Source organism: Sesamum indicum, linkage group LG10 (assembly GCF_026168435.1).
Source record: "Sesamum indicum cultivar Baizhima isolate 11 linkage group LG10, ASM2616843v1, whole genome shotgun sequence".
Lineage (NCBI taxonomy): Eukaryota > Viridiplantae > Streptophyta > Magnoliopsida > Lamiales > Pedaliaceae > Sesamum > Sesamum indicum.
Genome location: NC_142666.1, coordinates 21,569,374 through 21,595,698, shown reverse-complemented (window position 1 = coordinate 21,595,698; position 26,325 = coordinate 21,569,374). Strand labels below are relative to the sequence as shown.

The window sequence follows — 26,325 nt, the reverse complement described above, 5'->3', positions numbered from 1 at the left end:
AGAGAACACGATATCAGAGAACAGACAAAATATCATGATCATCAACTATGGCTTGATACTTAGATCAGTTCGTACGAAGTCTTTGAACAAGTATAATATTAAACATCTATATTCCTTCCTTGTCGCCTTACGTTTATCCACCAAAGTTATTTAACCAAAAGGAAGATGAAAATTACAATTTTGATTGTGTTTTCTTTGAGTTCCGACCTGCTATAAATTCCTGCATTTTCTTGAACTGCTCCTTAGTCATCCCCGCATAATACTCGTGAGCCCTTTCCTGAAAGTCATAGAGGTCGAAAGGGGCGTTCAGATTACACGGAGAACCTAATTTGACTGTTTCAGAGCTGCCAAACACATTTTCTTTCTTTTCTCTGTCACTGATGACGACAAAGTTCATCTACAAAATGCATCTCATCCTTTCTTACACTGATAGATCTAAATATGGATGCTGGCATATGCAGTAAGACTTAGACCATAACAAATTCCATCATCTGATCTTAAAATGGTTAGTCAATACAGAAAAGTGCAAGTTTAGTGGAAACGGTAGTAAAGGAAAATGCAACAAAAATAAGGGCAAAACTCATTACCTTCTCCAAATCAAGTGCATGGCCAAGATCTTGTTTAAATCCATCATTTATAACTGCTTTGTACCTCAACACCAAGTCTTGATTATTCTTGATAATAGCTTCTGCTATTTGTTGGGCCTTCTTCAAAAGTTCACTTCCTTCAACAACATGATTAACCAAACCCCACCTTTCAGCTTGCTCAGCCGTTACAGCCATTGCAGTCAGAGACACTTCACGAGCTCGACTAGGCCCTATTATGCGTGAAAGTTTCTGAGACAGACCCCACGAAGGAAATATACCGAACCTGATAAATCAAGTCCAAAATAAGGCAGGTCTAGAAGAGGTATTCAAGAAAAGCACAAGCACTCTAGATGATTACGGGATCTGAAATACGAAATAAACTCACAGTACTCTCTTTCACCAATGAGATATGCTTATAGCACACAGCAAGAGAAAAAGCTATTAAGTTCTGTAAAAGACAGTGGCAACCCGGAATGATACAATATTCCACATGAAAATGCTAAAGCAAACCGCAGATTTATCAAATAGACGAGTGAAATGATACAATATACTACATGAAAATGCTAAAGCAAACCGCAGATTTATCAAATAGATGAGTTACTAAGTTATTTATCTTCATATAGACATAATATATTGTCAACAATGTGTTTAATGAAGTCATCGTCAAGCAATACATGTTATCTTCTCATTAGGCATGCAAGAACAATAGCAAACAGTTGTGCTTCTCGGAAGCAAATTAAGAAAACTAGATCAGCTCCAACACCTTGATAACATAATAATTCGCATATCCACAGCAAACATTAAGAAGCATATTTATGATTGTTACTTGTGTTTAGCTCAATCAACACTCACCCTAGCTCAACTCATTCAACAATAAGATCAAAGAGATCAATTCACACACTTAAAAATCAAATCAAACTCAAACAATATTAATCGGCTAAACTCAACCGATTTAGATCTCTATATCCAATACTCTAGGGGTTGACAGTTGTACCTACGATATCCCATACCAATTAACATTATCACGATAAAATTCCTACTAGAAATAGGTGAATTCGATGGTATAAGGTTTCAAAGGAGAAAAAACTCCACCTGGCGTGAGTGTCCATGAACTTAGCTTCCTTTGAAGCCACCAAAAGATCACAAGCCAAAGCAATCTCAAATCCAGCCGTCACCGCGAACCCATTTATAGCTCCGATTATCGGCTTCTTACACCGCTCCATTTGAGCAACAGGGTCGGTTTCCACATCTTTGACGTCTCCCTTAAACACGTCCTCGGCCGCGGTCAAGTCAACGCCTGAGCAGAACGCCCGACCCGAGCCGGAAAGTACAATAACACGGACAGAATTATCTGAGTCCAGGCTCTTGATTGCCTTGGCCAAGTCCCCCATCATGGGCCGGGTCAAGGAGTTGAGGGATTTCGGCCTGTTTATGATGACGTAAGCGACGCCGTTTGGTTGGCGGTGAACGAAGATGAGCTTTTCCGGCGGGGGGAGTGGGATTTCCATTCTGGGTTGTACCTTTCTCCTCTGGACGGCATGGTTGTGAATAGTATATATTGGTTTGAATCTGTATGTGTAGGTGTTGGAATGCGTGTCAAGCAATAAGCCTTATCGGTGACCGACGGTATGGGTAATAATGTGTACAAAAGTATTTTCAGTTATGGAATGTGTACAACACTCTCAAAATTCAGATGTGTCCATAATTGATTTAAATGTTTTTAATTTAAATCGAATTGCTATATAATTATAAAAAATTAATTAATTACATAATAAATATATTTTATTTATTTCATGATCGATTTGATTCGACCATATTTAATTTGAGAGATAAATTTTTTATAAGAACTTACTTCGTGACTAAATATTTAAATAAAATAGTCCTTATATTACATATATGTATATATATATATATTTGTAGTGTAAAGGATTATTTTTAATATTTTGCATCTTAAAATCAATTATTTTTTTCTTAATTTGAATAACTATATTTTAATTATAATAAAATAAAATATAATTAATAAATTAATTAGTTCGAATTTTAAAAAGTATAAATTAAGTAATTAATGAGTACAATAAATATATAAGAACTTTCATACAAAAAATTATTTGTTAATTTGATAATAAAATTAAGTCATTAACTTTTTAAGTTTTTATAGATAAAATGAGTAATTACATGTCCCTTTTTCAAATATATCTTCTTTAAAAGTATGATAAATGTATTTATTTATTTTATTCCTAAACGTTTTCAACTTTTGGTTAAGCATATTGTCAGTGTCTTTGCAAAATATTATATTTAGTTTGTATTTATTATATTAAATTATTATTTGATTTGTAATTTAAATTATTTATTTATTAAATACTTTTCTACATCTTATTTGATTTGTAATTTAACTTCTATTGAAATCGTAATTTGATTCTTAATTTCTCAATTTATATAATTTGACCCAAGTATTTAATAAAACTTCAATTTAGTCCCTTCCATATTGTATATAATATATTCAAACTTCAACCTATAATTTATTATCAACCAATTAGATTTATTTAACACTTATTGATTAATTGGTCAATTAGATATGAAAACTTGTGGATCTTACATGTAACATATTCTATTACTCACAGATACACAATATATATGAGAAAATGTTGAGATACATTGAAAAAATTAGTTATAAATTGTGTACTTCCTTCAAGTGTTGATAACCAAAGAGAAAATAAACAGATCTGAATTGCTTTAATCCAAGGGTTTTGATCTCATTAACTGTCGTATATTGATGGGCCAGATATCAGCAGAGTCTCCATCAACCAAACGCATTGCTATGATAGAATTGGCTGCATCCGTAGGATGAAAAGGATCCCAAAACACATATTTGGATCTGTCTTCACAAACTTTTGATGTTGGACCACATGGGATTAGGCCGCCAAACCTACCACCAACCCTGCAACATGCTGAATTTGCATTGCCAAACCCTGCACGCGCCAACCAACAATTCAAAAAATAATAATAATAATAAGTTTTATTTAAATGGTAAAATTGAGACCTTAAAACTCTAAAAGTACTACGATAACACATGAATTCTTATATTTTATTTAAATTGGAGTTATTATATGAGGAAGCAAACATACCATATGAGGAATAGTTTTGAATAATATCATTGACGATGTGATATACATCTGCGTAAATAAAATTTGATTGGTGAAGATTTGCACCAAGTTGGGTGAGAAGAGCCCTCAATTGGGCGTTGAATAGCTGGGCAAGTTGGTTGGGGAAATCAGCACACCCATCCCCAGCAGCTGCAGATGGATTTATGTCCCTTTGAAATGGGATGCACCCAATCGGCCCAACATTCGCCACTATTATTTTTCTCGCACCCATATCGTAAAGCCTCTGTAGATATTTATGTAAAAAATGAGATTATGTTACTCAATACATTTTTATAATTGAAATAATAAATTTTACATTTTTTAACAACAAAAATAAAATAAAATAAAAAGAAAAAGAAGAACTTGTAGAAATATTTACCGTGAGTTGAATTTTAAATCTTGCAATCATGGCTCCCACGAAGGATTCAGGGGGCACTAGCTTTTGTTCGAGTTTTGAAACGTAGGGTGTGAGGTAATTGTTGATGAAATCGTTTGATCCAATTGTTACTGAAAACACAGCATTTTCAAATAGCTTTTTGACTTCAACTTCACCTAGTTTTGATATTATTTCTTGTCTCGTATTTGCAAAATTATCTATTTGCGCGTCCAGATTGATCCTTCCACCCTGTTGATTTACAATCAAAACGAACTTTAGGCCATGTAACAAAAGTTTGTCGAATAAAAGTAAAAAATAATTAACACTGGTAGTCCTTGACATTTAGTTATATTATAAGAGATTTCTTGGAACACAATGTGGCAAGCGGGAATCTCTAGTAGTTAAAATATGATAGTAGAGGGTGCAAGTATAATTTTTTAAAATCGAAGGAGCTTTTTGTATTATGTTAATTTTAACCACAGAGTAGGACTTACAAAAACATTTCCAGTATAATTTAGGATACCCCCTCCACCAGAAGCATAGTTCACACCCTGTAAAATTGCTGCTCCAGTTGTGGTTGGTGCCAAATATGGGGGAGTAAAGCCAATTAAACCGATTTCCTGTCCTGCTTATGCAAATACGACGGACCACACTAATTAATATGGCATGCATTATTACAAAAACTGAGTAAGAATCTGAAAAAAAGTGGAAAACTTGCCTACAATGTCGACTATGGTTCTGCCATTGGTGAATCTGCCTGTCGGCATCCCAAAGTCAATCCCATTTGGGGCAAAATTTGCCTTTGAAAGAGAGAAAATGTAGTTGTTGTTGCCTGCATCAACCAAAGAATCTCCGAAAACAAAATTGGCTGGGACGTATTTGCCCAAACACAGCCTTGAGCCAACCAGTATTACTACACCCAACAATTGACATAAAACACAAAATGAAAGATTTCCCATTACAGAAATCTAACAAACTTATGGTCTGTAGCAGTTGAACTATATGGAAACACAAAACATGATGTTTTCTCTGTCCAAGAGTTTGTGCAGTGAAATTTCTGTGGAGGAGCATACTGTTTTATAGCATAGAGAATGCATGAGCTAAGGGAAAGGAGTTAATACAGTTTATTTCTTTTCTTTTTCTTTTTTTAACAAAAAGTTTGATAATTCAATCCTGGTTACTTTTGTAATATGAAAAATGAGCAACTTTTTTTTATGAAATTTCTTTTAGCAAATTACTTCATATAATTTGAAAAATGAAGCAAATTACCCCTCTTATCTAAATCGTTGTTAAGGAGGTAATTTGTAATTTTTTTTATTATATGTTAGAAAAACATAAGTCGCTTATGTGTTACTTGCAAATTGCCACCAATGTTGCCTATTTTTTGACTTGATGTGATCTGTTCTCAGCATGGGAGATAAGATTATGGACGAAAAGACTGACTGCTCAACAAAATCAGCTGCAGAACGTGAAAATTACACAGTTTTCTGGAGCCCATATTTTAAAATTTGATGTATGCTATTAATGATATATAATTAGTGCCAAAAATAAAAGCGTTGGTTGAAATTACTGAAGTTTGTGCAGGAAACGGTCGAATGGGTGTTTGAGTTTGGAGAAAATAATATATAAGTGGGATTTTATATTGGGACAAGGGTTTAATGTTTTCAACTGCCAGACTAAAAAATTCAGAGAAAAGAGGATGAAATGGTATGCGGGAATTTAATGTAGTACGTTGCCATTCATGGAATAGCCCACTTTGATTTTATGTTGGTCGCAGATATACCATTTCATGAATTAATATGTGAGAGGTTCTTGTTTGATCCTAAGTGATTTGGATGACCAGTTCACCCGATCAAAAAGGTCGTATAGATTTTGACCCAAATCACTGTTGTAACAAATCAATTAGTACACTCATGAATCACTGTTCCTCACTGTTTTCGTGTTAATGTGTTTTTAATATGTTAGTACATTGATTTTAGGTTTTTGACATTTCATATTACTTAAAATGGAGCTGTCATTGATAACCTAGATTATGAGTTCGAATTTTATAAATGTAGATATATTATAAATATAATTTAATTGCATTTACTGCTCCGTATATAGGGGGTGATAATACTAGGACTTTAAATATAAGAGTAGCAAAAATTACCCTGGAATTAATTTTGTTTGGCAATTGTAAGACTTCAGTCATCGAATTTTGAAAAGTGGTCAAAATTTATTTATGTTGACAAAGAGTAGGATTTTTATTTTAGGGTTTTTGTTAACTGGATTTTTTTTTAAAAATAAAATCAACTGTCAACTAAGCGTTTCAGTAAAAAAACCCTTGCATATAAGCAATGATGCGGAAAAAAATATTTTTTATTGATTGGATATTTTTTCTTTATTTCTCTTCTACCGCATAATGGATAAAATGGAAAAAAAATAAAATTTTATTAATTTATATGCTAGTTGTCGTGGCACGACGTCACTGAGTGTCTATACATAATTTTACACATTTTTAAATATATCATTTAAATATTTATACTTAAAATATAAATACTTAAAATTATAAAATATTAGATTATAATATTATAGAAAATTTTAAATCATAAAATAAAAATAATACAAATTTAAATAAAAAAAATTGACCCACTCCCCCCCCCACCCCCACCCTCGCCACCATGCCCTGCCTCCACATCGCCATCCTGGAGGGGGGCGAGGTGCCTGGGTTACGGATGTCACGCAAATTGGGGCAAAGCCGCGTCGCCTCCTCTCTCGCCGTCGCCCTCTTCTATGAGGGGGGCAGAATGGGGGAGGGGATTGAGTAGGTGGGTTGTTGGGGGGCTAGTTTTTAATTTTAATTTGGGATAATGCTATGTACCTAACTAGTTTGTATTGCATCAACAAGGGATGAAGGGTAGGTGTAGTCTATGTCACGACATACATACATGTTACGGCACTCAACAAGTTATTTATTTTCTTGTGAGATTTTCACTCCTTTTCTTGATATATTTAAATTTTAATGAAATTATGTAAATTAATTTTACACGAGACTTGGAATCAATTAATTTCACAGAAAATACATATAATTGTAACATCATTATTCCATAATTACCATATATATATGATCAATAATTATGAGATGATTATTAGAAAAGTTATTAAGTGGCGTTGGATCGGAGTTGCTTCAATTAATGCATGTTCTATCTCTTCAATTCCTCTCAGTACGCTGCCTTACAGTTACTCCTAATCACACCTTCATTCCCTGTAAGAACATTAGAAGACGATAGCTTAACAAAAGCCGACGAAAAAGCCCGGAAAAACGCCTCCTCGTCATCAGCAAACTTGTGCACCAACGCTCTGGTTCGCGAGTCCAAAGCCATTTCTGCGTCAATTCTCAACACTCCTCCGCCACTCATAGAATTCACAAAGTAGTGATTGTCGAAGAGTAGTGGTGTGAGGTCGTTTTGCACAAAGCCGAGAGGCAGACGGCAACTCATTTTCAGTGTATTTGCAAATGCTGGATTCGTTGCATTTGTACGGCTCTCAAGGCTCAAACAGTGGGTTATTCCGAGGGTATGTGCCCCTGCCAATCAAAAAGCAATCATCAGTTTTTGGTTTGGTAGTTGATGGTCGACATAGCTCGTGCCTTACATAATGTTACCAAGTACCGTCTGCTACAGCAATCAAACGTGCATGAGGCATTTTATGGACCCGACGTACCTAAGATGTTAGCGTTAGATATACATATATACGTACATTTACACCCACTCACCTATAACTAAGCCAACACTTATACCAGTGATAATTTTATTACACTTGTAACACCCTATTATGCTTTTATTTATAGTTATACTACAATGTTTGACTATACTAATTAAGAGCGTGTTGGTGTAATTATCGAGTATATTCCCATGTAGAGAAATTTAGTACTGATAGACTAATCCTAAATATTCAAAGAGTTGCGAGTTGCACCAGTCTTAAACGTCATGGAGCCTAGTCCTAATTGTTTCCACAATTGCTACATAACACTGATGTATATGCTCCTGCATGTATGAACTATACACATGTGTGTCGTCGATCAATCATAAGTACTCATGTCTTACTCTAATGTTGTTTCATTTTGTACCTAAAATGGCAACGGTTTCTTCAACTGTCATGCCGTTTTCTGAGAAAAGTTGGAGCACGCCATCAACTCCAATATCTGCTGGAGGAATTAAAGTATCAGCCAATCTAAAGTCTGGAGGGTTGGAAGAATCCCTGCGGCCTAAAGGGACACTGATTCCTGGTCCTCCAGACAGGGCAACCCCTTCGCGTGCAGAAAGTACTAGGATGTCCGCACATGAAACCTGTCCGGGGCAAACAGCTTCCACAGTTGATTTTATTAAGCTGATAGAGTTCCTCTTTCGAATCCCGAAATTTTTAGATGATGTTATCTCCGAATAGTGTGTTTTTTCAGCATCTGGATCAAGAAGGATGGAGGCATCACAGCCCTGTCAACGTAATGCATAAATTAATGTGTTCTTTAACTAGGAAAATCAACCAAGAATCAATAAAACACACAGTGATAAAGTGTGTAAGCATCGTAGTAGCCCTAGTGCTGAAAGGTATAAACAATCTTCCAGTTCTTGAAGAGTGAATAAACACAGAAAACCCCACATACTGACGAACACACACATCGTGTGTACCTGAACTTGGCAGTCATGGAACATGAGCCTTAGAAGTGCAGCAGGGGTGGTAGGATCAGCGAGAAAAAGAGATCCAACTCCTGCTCGGACGATATTCTCCAGTTGTGGGCAAGATTCATCGTAGAAATTGAAAGATAGGCCCGATGATCCTACGCCTGCTTCACCATGAAAACTGAAAGCCAGCAACAAAATTACTGCAACCATTTCCAGATCTATATTCCTCATCATCCACTCTCTGTAGTCAATTTGGTTCTGCAGTGTATATGATGATGACCTTCAGAACCTGAATTGGGCTTTATAGATACACCTATCCTTAGATGGTTCCGAGTTAGAATTTTATGCCAGCTTAAATGAAGCCAATGTTCACATTTATTTCCTCAATTCATTGTCACAGTCACACAGCAACTTCTAACCAATCTTATGTCTCGTGCATGTGGGGACAAGACATTTTTTATTTGAATCAGGTCTAAGTACCATTCAACCAATAGAAAGCAAATCTTTGTGAATTTTACTTTATTGTAAAATAAAATATTAATTTTTCTACAGAAAAGAGAATATTAAAAATTAAAATTATGTTAAATAATTGGGCACCAATGATATTTTAATAAATACTTGAGTTGAGTGGTAGTATTTTGAGTGCAGGGACGACAAAGACATGCTTAATTTGCTTCTCTTGCACAGGCAACCCACAAATAAAGGGAAAAAAAACCAAGAATGAGCAATCAACCATAACAAAGTTCTATTCTTTTACCTCCCTCTTAATTTTAGTCATTACACAAAATTAAGGTAACTAAAATTAAAATGAGAAACTTGCATGCATAACAAACATCCAGAAGCTGATGCAAATCCGCCAATAATTTGATTCTCCTGCATGCATTTAACACCATTTACCTTCATGAAAACATAAGCTACCAGACAGATTCAACTGCATATATATAGTACCATCCCTGGAGAAAAGAAACAAAAATGAATTTACCTTATAATTATATCCTCCGTTCTGCAAGAGCCATGAATTTAACTTCTGCATTTATTCTTGTCACATTATTAGTAATCTTCCAGCAGCAGGATTCCGTGCATGCGCCTTCTCTGAGAAAAATACAATTGATTCCGCTCTTCTGACTAAAAGAATTGGAACGAACCGTGTCATAACAGTCGATGCAAATGGAGAGGGGGACTTCAAATCTGTACAAGCTGCCGTTGATCATGTCCCGGATGGGAATTCTAATTGGATTGTCATTCACCTCATAAAGGGAGTCTACAGGTAGAAAATCAAGCTACCTAGGCATCCTGCTCCAGTACTTAATTTGGATTCTTTTTCAGTTTTTTGTCTAAATATTGTTTTGAATTTTGTTGCAGAGAGAAGGTTAGAATACCTGCTAACAAGCCTTACATATTCATGAGAGGGAGTGGAAGAGGGAGAACATCCATTGCCTCCTCTAACATCTCAACTAAGGACTATGATTCTGCCACTTTCAAAGTTGAAGCTCCACATTTTGTTGCCTTTGGTATCAGCTTTAAGGTTATACTATCTTTTGTTCAATACGAAATTTGACATAACTTGAAAAATCTCTCCCTTGAAAAATTATACTATACTTTACATCAGTCTGATATATTTTAAACTCTATACAGATTCCCAACTGATTATATATGGCTAACGTTACATTTATATATTTCCAATATCCATCATTTAGTTCATCTTTACCCAATCACTGTGATCTGAATTAAAAAATCTGAATAGTTTCAATGAATGTGAAATTTTGCAGAACATAGCTCCAACCGGCATTAACCATTACAGTGCAAAGAATAAGTCATCAGTAGCAGCATTTGTAGGAGCAGACAAGGCCACCTTCTACCAGTGTGCATTCTTCAGCAATCAAAACACTCTTTTTGACTACAAGGGTAGGCACTTGTACAACAACTGCTAATTCAAGGCTCCATAGACTTCATCTTTGGACACGGCCAATCCATTTTACATGTGAGGCGCCATTAAGAATCAAGAATCAACATCAGCAAGAGAAATTAAATGTGGCACATATGGCATCTTGATCTTGTCCTAATTATTCAGGATTAATAATTATGTTTATTGTATGTATGCGTGTGTGCAGGAGTGCGAGTTATTTGTGGTTGGTGATGGGAGGTTGGAAATAGGAGGATCGATTGCAGCTCATTACAGGGAAAGGCATGATGAAAGCAGCGGGTTTGTGTTTGTGAAGGGGAAGGTTTATGGGATGGGGCGAGACGTGCATTTGGGTAGAGCCAAAGGGGCACATTCCAGGGTTGTCTTTGCGAACACATACCTGTCAAGGAGTATAATCCATCATGGGTGGACAAACTGGAGATATTCAGGCAGCACTGAGTAAGACAAACTTGTCTGATCAATAATACATTTATATTCAACTATACATTCCTAATAATTTTATGAAAAGCAAATGCACACACTACCATCTAATTCAATGATCAAAATTCTGATGGAGTATAAGTGTTATGGACCGGGATCAGCTTCAAACAATCGAGCCCACTGGTCGAAACAACTGAGTGATAAAGAAGCTGCTCCGTTGGTCTCCATAGATTTCATCAGAGGCAAGGAATGGCTGCTTGCATGGTTATTATGATCAACAATATTGATGCCAACTACGGCCTTGTTTTTCTTTAGTATGTGAGTGGTGATGGAGTCATTTTCAATATCCGTCATTTCATATCTTTTGTTTTGGTAGTATTACAAAGCACAGTAGCTCGGTGATGTGTAAAGCATTGTAAATTTTTGAACTAAAGTAATTATCCCTTTCCAAATCCGAGATAGGAATGTTCTTAGAATAGGGATCTTATCAAGAGGGATAGGGCAAGTGATAGAATTATTCTTGATTTATAATCATCAAACATCATTACAAATTTGGAATATGATCAAGATTTTAATGTAGGCCGAATTTTAGTAAAAATTTTCAGTCTAGTTTTAATTTATGATACATAATCGACTGCAGCTAGAGGATTCAGAACAACCGAATTCCACAGTTTTTTTATTTACCATATTAATTAATATTTAGTACATAGGGTATGTTATGTATCTTATTTGTAGATTTACATCTATATCCTTTGGAGCTCTGTCAATTTAGACAGCCTTTACTTGGAGTTTAACTGGACCGACACTCCATTCAAGCCCAAAACCAATAAAATCCTAGGGCTTCCACATTTCTTTCAATTTCACACAAAGCACTGGACAAGAGCACTTGTTGAACTTCCAGCAGAGAGGAAATGGAGGGAGGAGATGATGGAGTGGAGAGAGTGGTGGACTCCAAAGACCTGCAGCAGCAGAGCAAAGCCCTCGACAAGCTAACCGACCGGGTTGAGGATCGCCAACTCGACTCAACCCGAGTCCAGGAGGTGAGATGATTCGTTTTTACGAGAGGATTTGCAGTTAGAGATGTGAGCTAATCATTTAATGTTTTTTTTTTTTTTTTTTTAATTTGTTGCGGCGCTTTCTTTTGTTTCAGGCTATGGCTTCAATTTCTGCGTCAAAAGAAGCTGATATTCAAGCTGCCAGATTGAGGTATGTTTTTAACTTTTATCTCCTAATCTTTATGGTGGTGTGGAGTGAGATTTTATGTTGTTCGAATTTATTTTCTGGGTACACAAGAATCATGGTTTGTTTGGGATAATTTTGACAGTCCATGTTATTGAAGAAATGAGATTGATCGAGCTATTGAAATTTAGTTTTGAAGCCAAACCTAAATTTTGAGAGTGTAGTTGTTCAATATGCCCATGCTTAGGTTGTCAAAGTTTTACTGGTATCAGAAGTGGTTCTACATTACATTTAGGCCGTCTTGTCAATTACCGTAATGTTGTCTCAGCGTTATGAATTCGAAATAGTTTGGAAGCTCTTGAGAAATCATTGATTTATCTTTTGGCTGATGAAGCATGTAAAGGTGTTTACTTCAATTATTTAATTTATGGTTTCAATCATTGTCCCAAAATTTATGGTGCTTATATCAGTTCCCTGACTGTAGAAATGGTGTTTGGTTTCTTAACAGGGAGAAAGAATTGGCAGCTGTTAAGATCAATGCTGCAGATGTTGATATCATTGCAAATGAATTAGAGGTATTGTTCCTGGTTTATCAACTCTTGAGTTTGTTCAATTGATATGATAATTATACTTAACACGAACGCCATAATATTGGAGCAGCTGGACAAGAAGGTGGCTGAAAGAACATTGCGGGAGCATAAAGGTGATGCTGTTGCGGCCATTAGATCCTTGCTCTACTAAGTAGTAACCACTTCCCATCAAGAACTGAACAGAAAGTTTTACTTTGCTTGCAAAGAAATTTGTCACCATTTGTGGTCATCATCATAAAATTTGCTCAAAGCTTTGGGTATTGCTTGTAAAAACCTGCTTCTGTGCAAATTTCATTGTTTCACTTGTTAAATCCTTGAATTATGTTGTATTCGTGTTTCCGTTTTTTCCCCCCTCTTCCCAATTGCAATCTTTGACTTGGTACATCCTGTGTGTCTGAAAGAGAATGTGGTTGCCAATCCATGGGTTAGCATCTCAACCAGTTTTATTGGAATCAGCAAGTTTTATACTTCAAGTTCTTTGAGACCTATTTCCTATCCCTGAACTAGATACTCCAGAAATTGTACAAAAGCAAATGCTTATAAATTGAGAGTTTCCCTTGGACATGGGTGAAATTGTCTGGTTGGACCTGTACAAAGCTACCGTCAAGCATGTAAAGACAAACCACCAGGAATCACACTAACAACATCCAAAATGATGAGAAGTCTCAAAAAAGAGAACTGTTTCACTATCTTACATTTGGAACTCGACAGCTGGACTTTGGAACTCCAACATTATCAGCCCAAATCGACCCAAGACGATGTCTGTGAACTCAAACAGTTAGATCCTATTAAATAATGGTGACAACATACAAACAACGAAACCATAACATACACACAATTGAGTGCTACTTTCGAGTTTTGACACATTCAATCCATGATAGCCTAATTCTGAGATAAAGAGTTATCCGTCATTGGCTTATATCAGAAAAGGAGTTCTGTTGTATCCGCCTCCAGATGTTTCAGTCCGACACCACAAGCAATCTGCAATCAGCTCTGGCTGTCATCTGCTGACAATTACAGGAGCAAGATGAAGTAAAAGTTGCACACGCCCTTTGTATCTATAGTTCTTTATGGCTGGCATCTCCAGCAACAGCACGCCCAGCTTGATATTGAATTGCATATTGTCTCTGTAGGTCTTTTAGCTTCTCCACTAATTCTTGGAATGAAGGGCGGCGTCGTGGTTCGCTGTTCAACAAAATGTAATTTGCACAATCAGTTTAATCTAAACTGCGTACACTTGAAGTTATGGCTCTAGTACTGGAAGAATTTTCAACATTGGAAGTTTCTAAAGTCGGGACTTGGGAAAAGTTGTCAACAGTATAACAAAAGATGACTTCCCAACTTCAAGAGTCTCTATCACTGTTGTAGAATCAACAGTATTCATTCCAAAACTCACTTCAGTAGTTCAAACATAGAAGGCAGATAATAGAAATACATAATCATTGAAAATCATGAGACACATACATACAATGATCCACCGGTTGACATAACATAATAAGTGATGCAACTATTACTGAGAATTTTCACTCTTTAGATGGAGAAAACTAATAGAACAATATCAATTGGATGGCAAGCATCACGCAAGAACAAACCTATGCCAGCAGCTCTCTATAATAGAAGCCCACTGTGGATCGACGTCCTTTGGTATTTCCAAGCGTTGGTTCATGAATCCCACAGCTCCAATTACCTGCAAGAATCCTAAAGAAATTGGTCATGCACATAAAAGGCATTACTGCAACCAGCCACCCCCCACCCCTCCTCTGTTCTTATTGAAAATTAACTCATTACAGTGATTCATGTATCATGCCACAATACATAGTAGACCCCCATTTAAATAAGTTTCTAAAAGAATTAGTAATACCTGCATTGAATTGAGGCTTTCCCAAGGAATCTTTTGGGTTACAAGTTCCCATAGTATCACCCCGAAGCTATACACATCGGACCTGATCATCTCAAACAAGAAGCAAACTGTTGTAGAATTGAATATATCCAGTTTAAACCAGATTTAATTACACTATTCACTTAGCCATACTTTTCATCTGAAGGCTCATTACGAAGAACCTCTGGAGCCATCCACTGAGGCTGCATTTACAAAAATAAGAAGGTTTTCACTATTATATAAATGTGAGACTCATTAAGCACAATCAATTGGAAAAAAATGTATGCACATAAGGAGGAAGAAATCTGGGTGACAGTTGAATACCGTTCCCTTGCCGGTCTTTGTTGTCAAATACGTTTCATGTTTAAGACGTGAGAGACCAAAGTCACCAACCTGTTGAAGAGCACAAATACTTCTCAATGTCATTTACATTTTCCAAAAGCACGTAAGGCAAAACAAGGCAACTCCAATCGCTACAGAAAAGTGACTGTAAGCTGACCTTGACAGTCCAGTTCTTGTCAACAAGAAGATTTGAAGACTTCAAATCACGGTGAACAATAGGCGGATTGCAGTGATGAAGATAATTCATACCTCGTGCCTGTATTCATATCGGCAATACAACACAACAAAAATATATAAGAATTTTTGGTTCCTCCAAGTGAAAATTCACTAGCAGCAAAAGGAGAATAACAAAACAGAGAACTTTTATGGCACTTACTATATCCAAAGCCATGTGAATGCGCCGTCTCCATTCTAATTTTGGTGTATTCCTCTGTAATAACCGGAACAGACTTCCACTGAATCAAATGAAAGAGTGGAAATTGAATACAAGTCACCATTCCAAATGCTCATGGGAGGATGCCAAAACAATAAAGATAGGTTCACAGCACTAGAATTAAATATTAACATACAGTATATGCAAAAGCTCATTTAAAAAAAAAAAACATATTTAGAAAAAAAGAAGAAAAAAGGACAGAGTATAGCACAAGCAGAGAATACCGTGGAAGAAACTCTGTTACAATGCAAAGACGTTGAGGAGAAGTAACTGCACCCATGAATAGGAGAATATTTGGATGTCGAAGTCTTTTCATAAGTGCCACCTTCAAAACCAAAAAGATCTCTTAAAGCAGATGCATATCCACCTGACATTAATCCAATTATTCAGGTTTCTTTTCTTCTTCATTGTTCCTTTTTCTTATTTGTCTCAGTGATAAATGAATTTTAAGAAAAATAAATAAAAGGTCTTTAGCACTCCAGACTGGTGAGTTCAAGACAGAAAGCAATTAGAGAAAAAAATCACATCCAGCATAAGACTAGTTTATTATTCATGAGTCAGCATAGATCATTCAAGCTTATATTAAAGTCACAAGGAATATTTTCCATAACAACAAATGAGTACAGTAGTGTCACATCTGCCACATGGTACATGGTATTTAGAGTAGAAGGTGATCTACAAACACACACAATCAACTATAGTACAATGAGTAACACAGAGGAAGAGTTATTTTAGACATAATACACACTGACCTCCTGTCTGAAGGAAAATATCACATCATCAGAATATTCTTGTTTGGAGAATACCTTTACTGCAACATCCTGGAAGATATAGAGGTTCATTCTATTACAAAAGGAGACTGGAAGTTGCTATGAAGACCTTTTAAAAGTACAGAAAGAAGAAATTCCCAGAAAAAATGGTATGATGTGCGTTCATAATTAGTTTCTGGTTCAAGACTTTCTACTTGAAATTATGTTATGTAAGCAGCACCATATTTGATCGCTCAAATTTTCAGTAAAAGGTTGCAGAGGTACAGCTTTTAGATCCATCTAGTGAAAAACTCTATTGCAAGGAAGAAATTGTTTATAAGACTAATGGAGGAGGACTAACATGGTATCCAATAATTTCTGCATAGAATTGTTTTAGTGGCAATTTTCATGGGAATAGGGCAACATTTTAAAAGAAGAGCTAAAGAACATACAGATCCATACCACAGAGCATGATATACAGTTCCACAAGAACCTGCACAGACATATCAAAATGTTAAGTAAGAGGTCCCAAAGAGTAATAAGGAGAAATACACTGCAGTGAACATCAGCAGAGAAATTTCAAATCCAAACATTGTAATCCAAAAAAAGTTCCAAACGTAAATAGAAGACAAATCTGCTTCCCTTATTGATCCTAATACAGTTCCTTCACGAATCTTATAACATGAAAACATAGCAAGAAAGACATCACTATGGTTTCATCTTCATTTTTATTTTTAAAGATATGTAAAGCATTACTGATAACTATGTTGATGAAATGTCGGAAATTAAAATTCCATATTTTATGCCACCTAATATCAAGGGATCCATCCGTATTATAGAAAAGGAAATTTGCATAGAAACTAACATTCCGGAATAACCACATATAAAGTGAAATACACTCACCTTGCCCAATTTGTTCTCCAATAGTCAAGTCCTCCCATAAGATTTCATAATCTAAGCAATCGGTATCCATATCAACTTTATTAACAGCACTACTGTTGGTACTTCCACAACTACTAGCACTGCTTGTGCTGTTAACATTAACCGAAGAGGACCAAGATCCTGAAGCATCATTATTAGCTGTTCGATTGGTTTCAGTAATCTGATTTTCTGATTTCAATGAGGGAGCAGCACTCTTTTGCTGTCCCACTTCAATTTCTTGGTCATTCTGTAACCAAGGCCAGGCAAAACGGGAAGACTTTGGTTCTGTTCCATCTCGTTCATTTCCTTTCCATGGCCATGTTAAACCTTTCTTACCAATCAAAGCCTCTGCCTTTGAGGTAAGGATCCTAGCAATCCTAGCTTTCCCTTCAATCTCGTCACCAGAATCTCGGGATGGTTTACCAGGGGAATTTTCCTCGTGGCTACCTCCAGAAAACACTCCAAATGGAGAAGGATGTATATCGCCACGAGGCGTACTAGCTCCACTTGAAGCTGCATCCTCCTTATGGTCAGACATAGCTGCATCTGAGAAACCATGATCAGAGTGATGACTATCGCCGCTGCCACCTTCTCGATCTGAGTAGTTCTCTGCATGCCTCATTTTTGACTTAACCTTGTTGCTTACTTTTGAAGCCTATCAGATATTAAGATGAAGTTAGCAAATGTCACGTGAAAAAATACTCACACCAGTAGCACTTACCAAATTTGATATTTTGGAGGCGATTGCTGCTTGTAGAGGCTGCTGAGGATCAAGTCCAAGTTTGGCCGAAGCAATATTTCGGGGCCTGCTGAAACTTGAATCATTTTCCAAGTCCCTTGGCACAGCCATTACAGAATTTGCTTCTTGAAAAGGTCTGGCATCACTTGATACGCATATAATTCCAACTAAAGTACCATCATCATCGTAGAAAGGGGTATTAGTTGCAACAACTAAAAATCTTTCTCCCCTCTTATTTTTAACTGGAAACTGCCCTGTCCAATTCTCGCCCGTTGTCACACGATCCACAATATTACTAGCTACAGCAAAATCTCGAGAATCTATTAATAGCTCAATGGCGTCCTGCCCTAGAGCCTCTGCAGCAGAATACCCATAAAGAGTTTCAGCAGTTCTGTTCCTGCACTAAATAAACACGCACAATTAGTTTAGAGAAGGTTGGAAAGATTTGTCAAGCAATAAAATCTTTTTTTTATTCATGCCGATTAGCAACAAGAAAATCATGAAATATGAACTCACATCAACAACTCCGTGTCAATCTATATGTTCTGGAATTAAATGCATTACATATGCAGCTCCAGAATAAACTCAGTATCCTCAATCAAGAATAGGAAGAGGCATTCAAAACTACCAATTCACCTAAATATGAACATGTAATTTACGAAAACGAGCATCAAAGTGTATATGTCGAAAAATGGAAAGCATACTTCAGTGAACTAACTAACCAGTAAATGATCCGATAATTAGGCTCAAATATGTGCACTGCCTGCCCCATAGCCTGCAATATGTTCAAATACTGCTTATCCGTAAACCTAACTGCTGCAGGCTCCCCGCCTCCGCCGCCACCCCATGCATCCCCATTACGACTCTCCCTCTGCAATGGAGAGGAATGCCGAAACGAGGCGGAGCCCTTCTTCCATGCTGCCATCACGTTGCCATTTCCGCCGCCAGCTCTCCGCCGCGGAGCTCTTTGAGGAGAAATGGAGTGTGACCTCTGCTTGTGATGACGATCAGCAGCCATAATTTCAGCTGTGGATGAAGTGATGAGCTTAGACATCTCTTGCTTCAACTGGGCGTGACCTATTTCTAGTTCTTGGATCTTCTTCAGCAGCTCCTCAGCTGGCGGCAGGTCGTTCGACCGCGGCGGCACTGATTCTGTTGTAGTATTCTCCATAGGAACAAACTCCCAGAACCCTTCAAAATTTGAATCTTGAAAATCAAGAAAAGAACAACTTCAACCAGCAAGACTTACACCCATAGCAGCAAATTCAAACTTGCACTCTTTACAACCCCAATCCTGAAAACAAGAGAATTCAACCAATAACGAACGAAATCAGAAGAATTTCTTGGCTAGTTTACTTTCTTCTTTCTATCAGCCTGCCTGTATACCTCAAGAATGGATCTATGACTAAGATCACTAGTATCTTTCCTTTTTTAAAAAGGGTATTTTTTATCTTTCTTTTTATACATAAACTACGTGTTTACGCGATTTATGAGTCTAATGTGCATCCAAAACGAATAAAAATGCGACCTTTGAGAGCTCTAAGCATCACCCTTTTGGCCTTTTCCTATCATTTACACTCTGCTCAGCTTTGTTTTCTCTTTTAACTTATTGTTCTCCCTCTCTCTCTCTCTCTCGCTCTCCGCCTCTCCCTCTCCGTCCTCCCTCTAAAATGTCTGCATTCTCAGCTGAGCTCTGCCTTGGGGGGCGGTTCTCCATTTTATTTGCTGTAAAACACAGATTTGACCGACAAATTCAAAGACCACTCTCAAAATTGGAGCGTGAAACAAACGTGTCATAACAGCCAATCGTTTTACGATAATGTGCGAGGGAATCTGCGCTGTGACAGACACGATAAGTTTTAGAGCGTGGCCCATCATTTTGTTCAGCTACTTTCAGAAAGGCACAAAACAAAGTAAGAAAACTATCTCCAATCCACTTTTCTATTTGCCCATCCCTCCTTCTCTATTTTAGATTAATCATTTAATTTATATTTTTTGGATTCCAAGTCTCCTCACAGCTGAAATAATTCCCCATTGAGCCTTCCTCAACTCATCAATTATTTATTAACCCCCAATCTGATATACATATTATTGTAGTAGTTTATTATTTTAATGTATTTATTGATTTAGAAGTTGAAAAAAAGATTAGGTTATTAATATATTGAAGGGATAATTTTAATTTTGTAAATGGGGATTTGGTATTTGGTATTTGAGGCGTCTTTAAGGCCACCTAATTAATAGCCTAATAAATGATTATTAATTAGTCAATTTGTTCGGAGTTGTTTATATTAATGCCTCCGCCACATCACCCAAACCCAATTACCATCATTCTATACATTTGTGTTTTTTTTTTTTAGTTTAAATCCTTTTTTCCCTTCATTAATATTACTAATAACAAAGAATCATTTTTCTTCTTCTTCATTTATATTAATAATGATGGGTCCTTGTTGTTTGAATGACGTAGAGCCACAATGCAGTACGGGATAATGGTGTGCAAATTTATCTTTGTTTTTGAGTACACAATATAAATAAAAGAAAATGCAACTGACACTTTTAACATGAACTCCTCCACCCCATATTATTACCTTATCACTGCCACCAATAAATAATTGCTACCTAAGTCAAACCATTATCTAGAATCAAGAATTATAAATATATGCCCTTTCTCTTATTAAAATGTTGAGAGTAAGGTAGGTTTGATATGGGCGGCTACAAACAATTCAACCACAATATTTTATTTAAAGATATACACAACATTAGCAGATTCATCATCTCCTCTATGTATGTACAATACTGCACTTCCAGAAGAGACACCAATCATTCAATAAACTATACACATGCTTTCCAATTATCCCATACAACAACAAATTCATCTTCTTCTTCTTTCTGTCTCTCTTTTGTTTTTTAAGGTTTATTCTGATGAAGACAGTATCAGTTTTTGATGCAATCTCAGTGCTTTTATACAACATGTACATTTGAAAATTAGGCTGCCAAAACTAACCCATAAATGGCTTCGCAGGTTGAGTGCTGGAGATCATTCTCTATATATATCTCCTTCCAAGTAAGGGCCATAGGAAGTGTCTCCGAGACCAGCACTAAGATTGTTGTCAAGTTGGAAATTTTGTTTGTGACTAAATACGCGTCTTGTTCAGTTCAACGCATAGGTAGCTCAAGAATGATAAGGAAATAGCAGCTTTCTGATTCTATGATGTATTGAACTTCTCCATTCATAAGCTTCAAAAATTTTCTGGACATGCTTAGTGCTAGGCCTTCCTGAGTCACCCATCGATTGCTGTGAAACGTGTCTTGGACCAGTTGGGGTGGAAGACCTTCACCGGGGCATATAATTCTTCAAAGCCAAACACACAATATTATATCACCAAGTTAATGTAATTGATGATAGAAAATGGATGAGTGTCTCAAGGTTAGAAAAGGAACAAAGAAGACATCACAAGACTAGTTCAATGATCAAACTTGTAGTTTACCAGCACCTGTTCTAGTTTGTCGAGTAACACAAGTAGAGCTTAGAATGAACGAGACACGTAAAACACTCGTATAATCAACTCTCTGGAAGTAGTCAAGCTTTACAAGCTCGGGCTCAATTTTCCCAAATCGCATTTGAGTTTGAGCCTAAAATTGTCAGAAGCTCCACTTGAGCTCGACTGATTTACAGCAGTAGTTATAAACAAATTTAAGGAGATCCAATCTCATCAAATAGAGCAAGAGAGGTATTTGAACTCTTTACTACTACTTGAAAGAAAGCAAAGTAACAAACAGCAAACATGTGTTCATGAAAAGGAAAGTCAAGATGCTTGATGCCTAACATTTCAGAGAAGCAAAGTGAGAATATTTTTACCTGAACTCATTGTGTGCGACGGTTATACCGTCAGAAATTTGCTTCAGACTTGGTTTAAGTTGCATTTCTACCCAACCTGGAGATGGTGCATGGTGCACCATGTTCCGTAAGAAATCAGCTAAGATCTGTTGAATTCTAACTTGATCACCATAGACAACCAGGGTCTTGACTTCCTCTGGTATATCGCGGACCAGTTGCAGACCTCTTTCTCTCAGCAATAACATTACTTGACTAACAACAGCATCTATTACACTCCCAAGTACAAATTCCACTTTCTCAAGCTCCATTGAACTACCAGACAATGAGGTAAATTTAGTTCATCCTATTAACAGCAGATCAGTGATAGAATTGTTATAGAATGCTAACTATAACAAGCTTCTAGTATTGACAAGGTAGTTATAGGTATCAAAAGTGACTAAAGTCAGTTTTTTCAAACTTCATGAGTTACCAAATGTCCAAGTTAACTCCATCCTTGATCATCTCTTCAGAATTTATAACAACCATAACTTATTATCGAAACAAAATATCCTTAGTGTTATCTGAATTTTCAAAATTGCACATTGATGTTATGGTATTAATAGAATTACTCTAACTCAAAGAAGACATACCCATCCTCAAAGTTTACCAGATCAACGTCCTTTACAATTTTTAACATTTGCTTCTCACAAGTAGCAGTGGTTTCAAGTAACTGTTTCTGGTCTTCTGTCAAATTTGTGGCTTCCAAGAGTGAATTAGTAAACTGGATACCACTTAATGGATTTCTTAGCTCCTGACAAATATAAGCCAGCTCTTTCATCTTTGAAACACACTTCTTTTCAGTTTGCCTCTGGACAGTCAGAGTTTGCTGCAATTCAGGACTTGCAATCTGCATGAAGCAAAAGGCTCCTATAATCTGGCCTTCCATATTTGCTCTCTTGTTCGCGGTCAAAAGAGCTTGCACATATTTACCGTCTCGGTCAAAAAAAGAAAACGGGAACTTGTCAGTATCTTGGCCACCAATTGCATTGTGCAAGACAATCATGAACTTTGTCATGGCATCTGGACCCTTGAGCCGACAACAACTTCCAAATATCTCCCCAACTAACATCTTCCCAATGATATCCCCTCTACTCCAACCGGTGAGCTTTTCCATAGCAGTGTTCCACTCGGAGCAATAGGTGTTCTCATCTGAAGCAAATATAGGTGGGATCAGAGGGTTGGGACTGTGTACAATTGCCTTGTAATCACCTTGAATGTGGATGAACTTGTCCATCACGACTTTCTGCTCAGTTACATCCTGACCAACAAAGCAGACGCCAACGATATTGTTTGTATGGTCTTTGCTAGAGCAAGCATTGACCACCACATATACATCTTTCTTACTGGTTTCAGTGCCAAAGGTCTTCAACCTTAATTCAACATTCTTATCCTCCTCACCTGCATTGATTACACTATAAGATAATGTATGAAGAGAAACCAAAGAAGCTAGGTGTCATTTACTCTAATGACATTAACTCTAAACTATAGTGTTTTCAGTAAAAGAATTTAGAATCCAATTCTTGATCAACATAAGAAACAGTGAAAGTAAGTAGAAGGGCAACACCTCCCAGAGCATGAAACAGAAGCTTATCAGCAATTTCTTCGGATTCTTTGTGAACAAGATCATGAACCAAGGACTTTCCCATTGCTTCCTCAACAGATAGTCCAGTCAATTCTGCAACTTTTGCATTCCACCCGTTTATGCGGCCTTCAACATCTACAGCAAAAATAGGAGCTGTTGCTGTCTCGATCAACCTAACCATTTCTTTGGCTACAGAACTGAGTTCATCCATCCGTTGTAACTCCAAGTTCCGAACCTGGGCCTGTACAACTGCATTAGAATTGCCTGCATCAGCATCCCCAAACGAATCTCTTAGTATCAGCTGCAAAGAGTGAATTGCATCTATTTCAGCATTCTCCCATGGCAGACTTCGACTCTTGACCACCTCGAGAAACGCCTTGAATGAGGAACGGGGATGCATTCTCTGACCATCATCTTTATCCTGTGGGTGATGCTTTGCACCACCCCATTTTATCTCTTTTGCGGTATGGGACCGGAACCAGAACAAAAAATCTCTTGAAGTGATGAATGCAACAGCCATTCCACAAACCGCATCGCCTAGAGTGGCTGCCCCTGGATAACCAGCATCGGCTAGACTATCAGTACTCAAACCTGTTGAATCCCCATGGAACTTCAACAACCATTGCACAATATCCTTTATCTGTGTTTCAGTAGGTGTGACACCAAGAGGATGATAATTCCCTTGGTAGTATAGTGCAGCCCCATCACACTTCACAAGGTCCATGATACTAGGGCTCTGTGTAACAATCCCAGTGGGTGAATCCCGTAGCAGCATATCACACAACAGAGTCTGTGTCCTTAGAACATGTTTCCCCAACAGTTGTGATGCCAATTGTAATTCCATTTTCAGTTGAAGACCGAATGCCTGCATTAGGAATTCACAAGCATAACGTAGTGGGAAAGGAATGTATCTAGCAGAAGTGTGATGGCCAACAACCAATCCCCATAGCCTCATTAAATTTCTTCCTCGCATGCCATCTTCATCATTTCCATTAATGATAACAGCAAGTGTCAACGAAGCAATTGACCCCATATTTGCCATGTATTGGGCATGGCAACCATGAGGAGCCCTGAGTGTTGAACCTACTAAACACAGAGGCTGCATCAATGCTTCATCCTGAATGACATTGATGGGGGTAGCATGACAGTCCATTATCATCCTAACTCTATTCTGCCTAAAGAAAAACCTTGAAGCCTGTGGAATATCCGTGCTGGGGTAATGCAAACCGATATATGGCTCTAAATCTGGTCTCTTGCTCTCTGCCACAACCTCACCGTGCTCATCCTCGTGAAACTTATAAACCATAACTCGATCATACCCCGTCAACTCCCTCACGCTCTCAACAACTGTATCACACAAAAGCTTAATGTCCCCACCAGGGAGTGACTGCAAATGGGAAATAGCCCTAACTGCAAGCTTCTGCGACTGGACAGCGCCAGCAATAGAAAGGGCAGGGTCCTCCGTCCTGGCAGGCTCTAGATCAATCACTGTCCCTACATCTATCCTATGCAAAATTGCATAAAAGGGTTTCCCTGAATTCTTTGAATGAATCCAAATTGGATTCAACAATGTAATTTCCCTCGCCCCAAATGCCCTCTCCAGCAAAACAGAGCTGGAGGGGGTGAAAAGTGTTCTAACATCAGTTCCGATAGTCAAAATTTCCGGCCTTTGAAGAGTTGGGACCGACTGAGGCGATAAGCCCAGCATCTCGCGGGCATTCTCGGAGTAAGCTAATACACGAAAACTCGAATCATCGACGGCTATCATACAACCAAAGGGTTGAATACGGCCGCCACGCTGCATTTTGGACAAATAAGCAGTGATCTGCTGCTCGGGAACAGATTGATTAGTAGTCCTAATACTCTGTGAATAATCAAAGGATTTTCCAGACTCACCAGATTGCTCGAAAACAGCGTGAAGTCTTGCATCCAGAGTATACTGCGCTACAGCTTTGGTCATGGAATCGCCACCACCCCTGTTTATGCTGGTAATATTATTGTTAGCATGGTGATGCTGACTATGAATTTGCTCTGTCCCTGAAGATTGAGCTTGAGTTTGAACTTCAGGTAAAGCTTGGGAATAGTAATCATTTGCATGAGTTCTCCTGCTTCCTGAAGTAGCCATTTCTCCAAATTCAAGAAAATTTGGTCAGAAATCCAGAAGAGTATTATGATGACTGAAAAGGGAAACTTTTGGAACAGTTATATTATTTTGCATGTGTTGCTCTGACTGCTAATTACTGTTCCACAAACAGTTTGAGCATAGCTCCATGTCACTCAAATTTCCAGCAAAATTTGGCCTGAAATTCTGGAGAAATTGGGGAAGAGATCATTTTCATGGTATCGGGAATCATGGGTGGTGTTGCTAAAAAACGAAATTGATTATATTTATATTAAGAGGGCAATTCAACACATTTTACATTAAAATTCTTTTCCCAAAAAATCATTCTCCTCCTTTTCAAATGAGCGGAGGTATTTATACTACTCCAAATTTACATTATTTAGGGTAGGTAGAGACAAAATACTATTTCGTCTTTTATCTACCATATTTACAGAGCTAGAAATTGTTTAATAAGAGTGTTTCTGTAATTTGCTGAATTTTACAACAATTTTGACAGATTTTACTTTGGACATTTCTTTTGTGACAATATCTTGATTTTCTTGTTGAAAGAATTTTTCCCCTTATAAAGAGATTTGTTTCTCCATCGGCGAGAAAGGATAGTTTTCATGGAATTGAGAGTTTTGGGATACCCATTCCCATACGGAGTATGTATTCTTGTTTCTATTATTCCTCTTTTCTTCTAACACAATTTAATGTATATTTGAAAATTTTAATTTTTGGATCTTTCTTTTTTCTTTTTCTCTTTTACGTGTGTCTTTTTTTTCTAATTATTTTTGTGGGATTTTGTTGGATACCTTAAAAAAG

The 26,325-nt window shown here is 37.2% G+C and overlaps 7 protein-coding genes and 1 long non-coding RNA gene across 8 annotated transcripts; 3 read left to right on the top strand and 5 right to left on the bottom strand.

Annotated features, from left to right (window-relative positions):
- Positions 1 to 13: 13 nt before the first annotated feature.
- Positions 14 to 2,163, bottom strand: ECHIA (enoyl-CoA hydratase/isomerase A). The gene is made up of 3 exons (XM_011102450.3): positions 1,680 to 2,163; positions 588 to 870; positions 14 to 277 (listed from the first exon to the last, which is right to left on the bottom strand). The coding sequence occupies exons 1-3, from the start codon at positions 2,093 to 2,095 to the stop codon at positions 173 to 175; spliced, it is 804 nt and encodes a 267-aa protein (XP_011100752.2). The 5' UTR covers positions 2,096 to 2,163; the 3' UTR covers positions 14 to 172.
- Positions 2,164 to 3,275: 1,112 nt separating this feature from the next.
- Positions 3,276 to 5,134, bottom strand: LOC105178928 (GDSL esterase/lipase At4g16230). Its single transcript, XM_011102520.3, has 5 exons — positions 4,825 to 5,134; positions 4,601 to 4,731; positions 4,110 to 4,355; positions 3,713 to 3,974; positions 3,276 to 3,556 (listed from the first exon to the last, which is right to left on the bottom strand). Exons 1-5 carry the CDS (start codon positions 5,063 to 5,065, stop codon positions 3,321 to 3,323), a joined length of 1,116 nt encoding a protein of 371 aa, XP_011100822.2. The 5' UTR covers positions 5,066 to 5,134; the 3' UTR covers positions 3,276 to 3,320.
- Positions 5,135 to 7,173: 2,039 nt separating this feature from the next.
- Positions 7,174 to 9,097, bottom strand: LOC105178883 (Peroxidase family protein). The gene is made up of 3 exons (XM_011102452.3): positions 8,774 to 9,097; positions 8,215 to 8,578; positions 7,174 to 7,671 (listed from the first exon to the last, which is right to left on the bottom strand). The coding sequence occupies exons 1-3, from the start codon at positions 8,999 to 9,001 to the stop codon at positions 7,307 to 7,309; spliced, it is 957 nt and encodes a 318-aa protein (XP_011100754.2). The 5' UTR covers positions 9,002 to 9,097; the 3' UTR covers positions 7,174 to 7,306.
- Positions 9,091 to 11,824, top strand: LOC105178929 (Pectin lyase-like superfamily protein). The gene is given in 7 exon segments (XM_088886265.1): positions 9,091 to 9,100; positions 9,833 to 10,034; positions 10,130 to 10,292; positions 10,537 to 10,693; positions 10,696 to 10,748; positions 10,879 to 11,142; positions 11,200 to 11,824. Coding segments are annotated over 7 exon segments (1,035 nt in total). The 3' UTR covers positions 11,386 to 11,824.
- Positions 11,825 to 11,916: 92 nt separating this feature from the next.
- Positions 11,917 to 13,209, top strand: LOC105178886 (DNA-binding enhancer protein-like protein). The gene is made up of 4 exons (XM_011102457.3): positions 11,917 to 12,151; positions 12,262 to 12,317; positions 12,799 to 12,865; positions 12,951 to 13,209. The coding sequence occupies exons 1-4, from the start codon at positions 12,023 to 12,025 to the stop codon at positions 13,029 to 13,031; spliced, it is 333 nt and encodes a 110-aa protein (XP_011100759.1). The 5' UTR covers positions 11,917 to 12,022; the 3' UTR covers positions 13,032 to 13,209.
- A 283-nt stretch (positions 13,210 to 13,492) lies between these two features.
- LOC105178885 (uncharacterized) lies at positions 13,493 to 19,615 on the bottom strand. Its single transcript, XM_088886270.1, has 14 exons — positions 19,472 to 19,615; positions 18,666 to 19,237; positions 17,926 to 18,340; positions 17,187 to 17,859; positions 16,736 to 16,776; positions 16,287 to 16,355; positions 15,759 to 15,859; positions 15,478 to 15,556; positions 15,259 to 15,357; positions 15,084 to 15,152; positions 14,913 to 14,962; positions 14,742 to 14,823; positions 14,473 to 14,567; positions 13,493 to 14,065 (listed from the first exon to the last, which is right to left on the bottom strand). Exons 2-14 carry the CDS (start codon positions 19,112 to 19,114, stop codon positions 13,939 to 13,941), a joined length of 2,349 nt encoding a protein of 782 aa, XP_088742396.1. The 5' UTR covers positions 19,115 to 19,237; positions 19,472 to 19,615; the 3' UTR covers positions 13,493 to 13,938.
- An 88-nt stretch (positions 19,616 to 19,703) lies between these two features.
- LOC148786786 (uncharacterized) lies at positions 19,704 to 21,197 on the top strand. Its single transcript, XR_016068027.1, has 2 exons — positions 19,704 to 19,856; positions 20,963 to 21,197. It is a non-coding gene; the product is annotated as an uncharacterized LOC148786786 (long non-coding RNA).
- On the bottom strand, positions 20,663 to 25,858 carry PHYD (phytochrome D). Its single transcript, XM_011102453.3, has 4 exons — positions 23,382 to 25,858; positions 22,408 to 23,215; positions 21,800 to 22,090; positions 20,663 to 21,292 (listed from the first exon to the last, which is right to left on the bottom strand). The coding sequence occupies exons 1-4, from the start codon at positions 25,522 to 25,524 to the stop codon at positions 21,097 to 21,099; spliced, it is 3,438 nt and encodes a 1,145-aa protein (XP_011100755.2). The 5' UTR covers positions 25,525 to 25,858; the 3' UTR covers positions 20,663 to 21,096.
- Between the last annotated feature and the right edge of the window lie 467 nt (positions 25,859 to 26,325).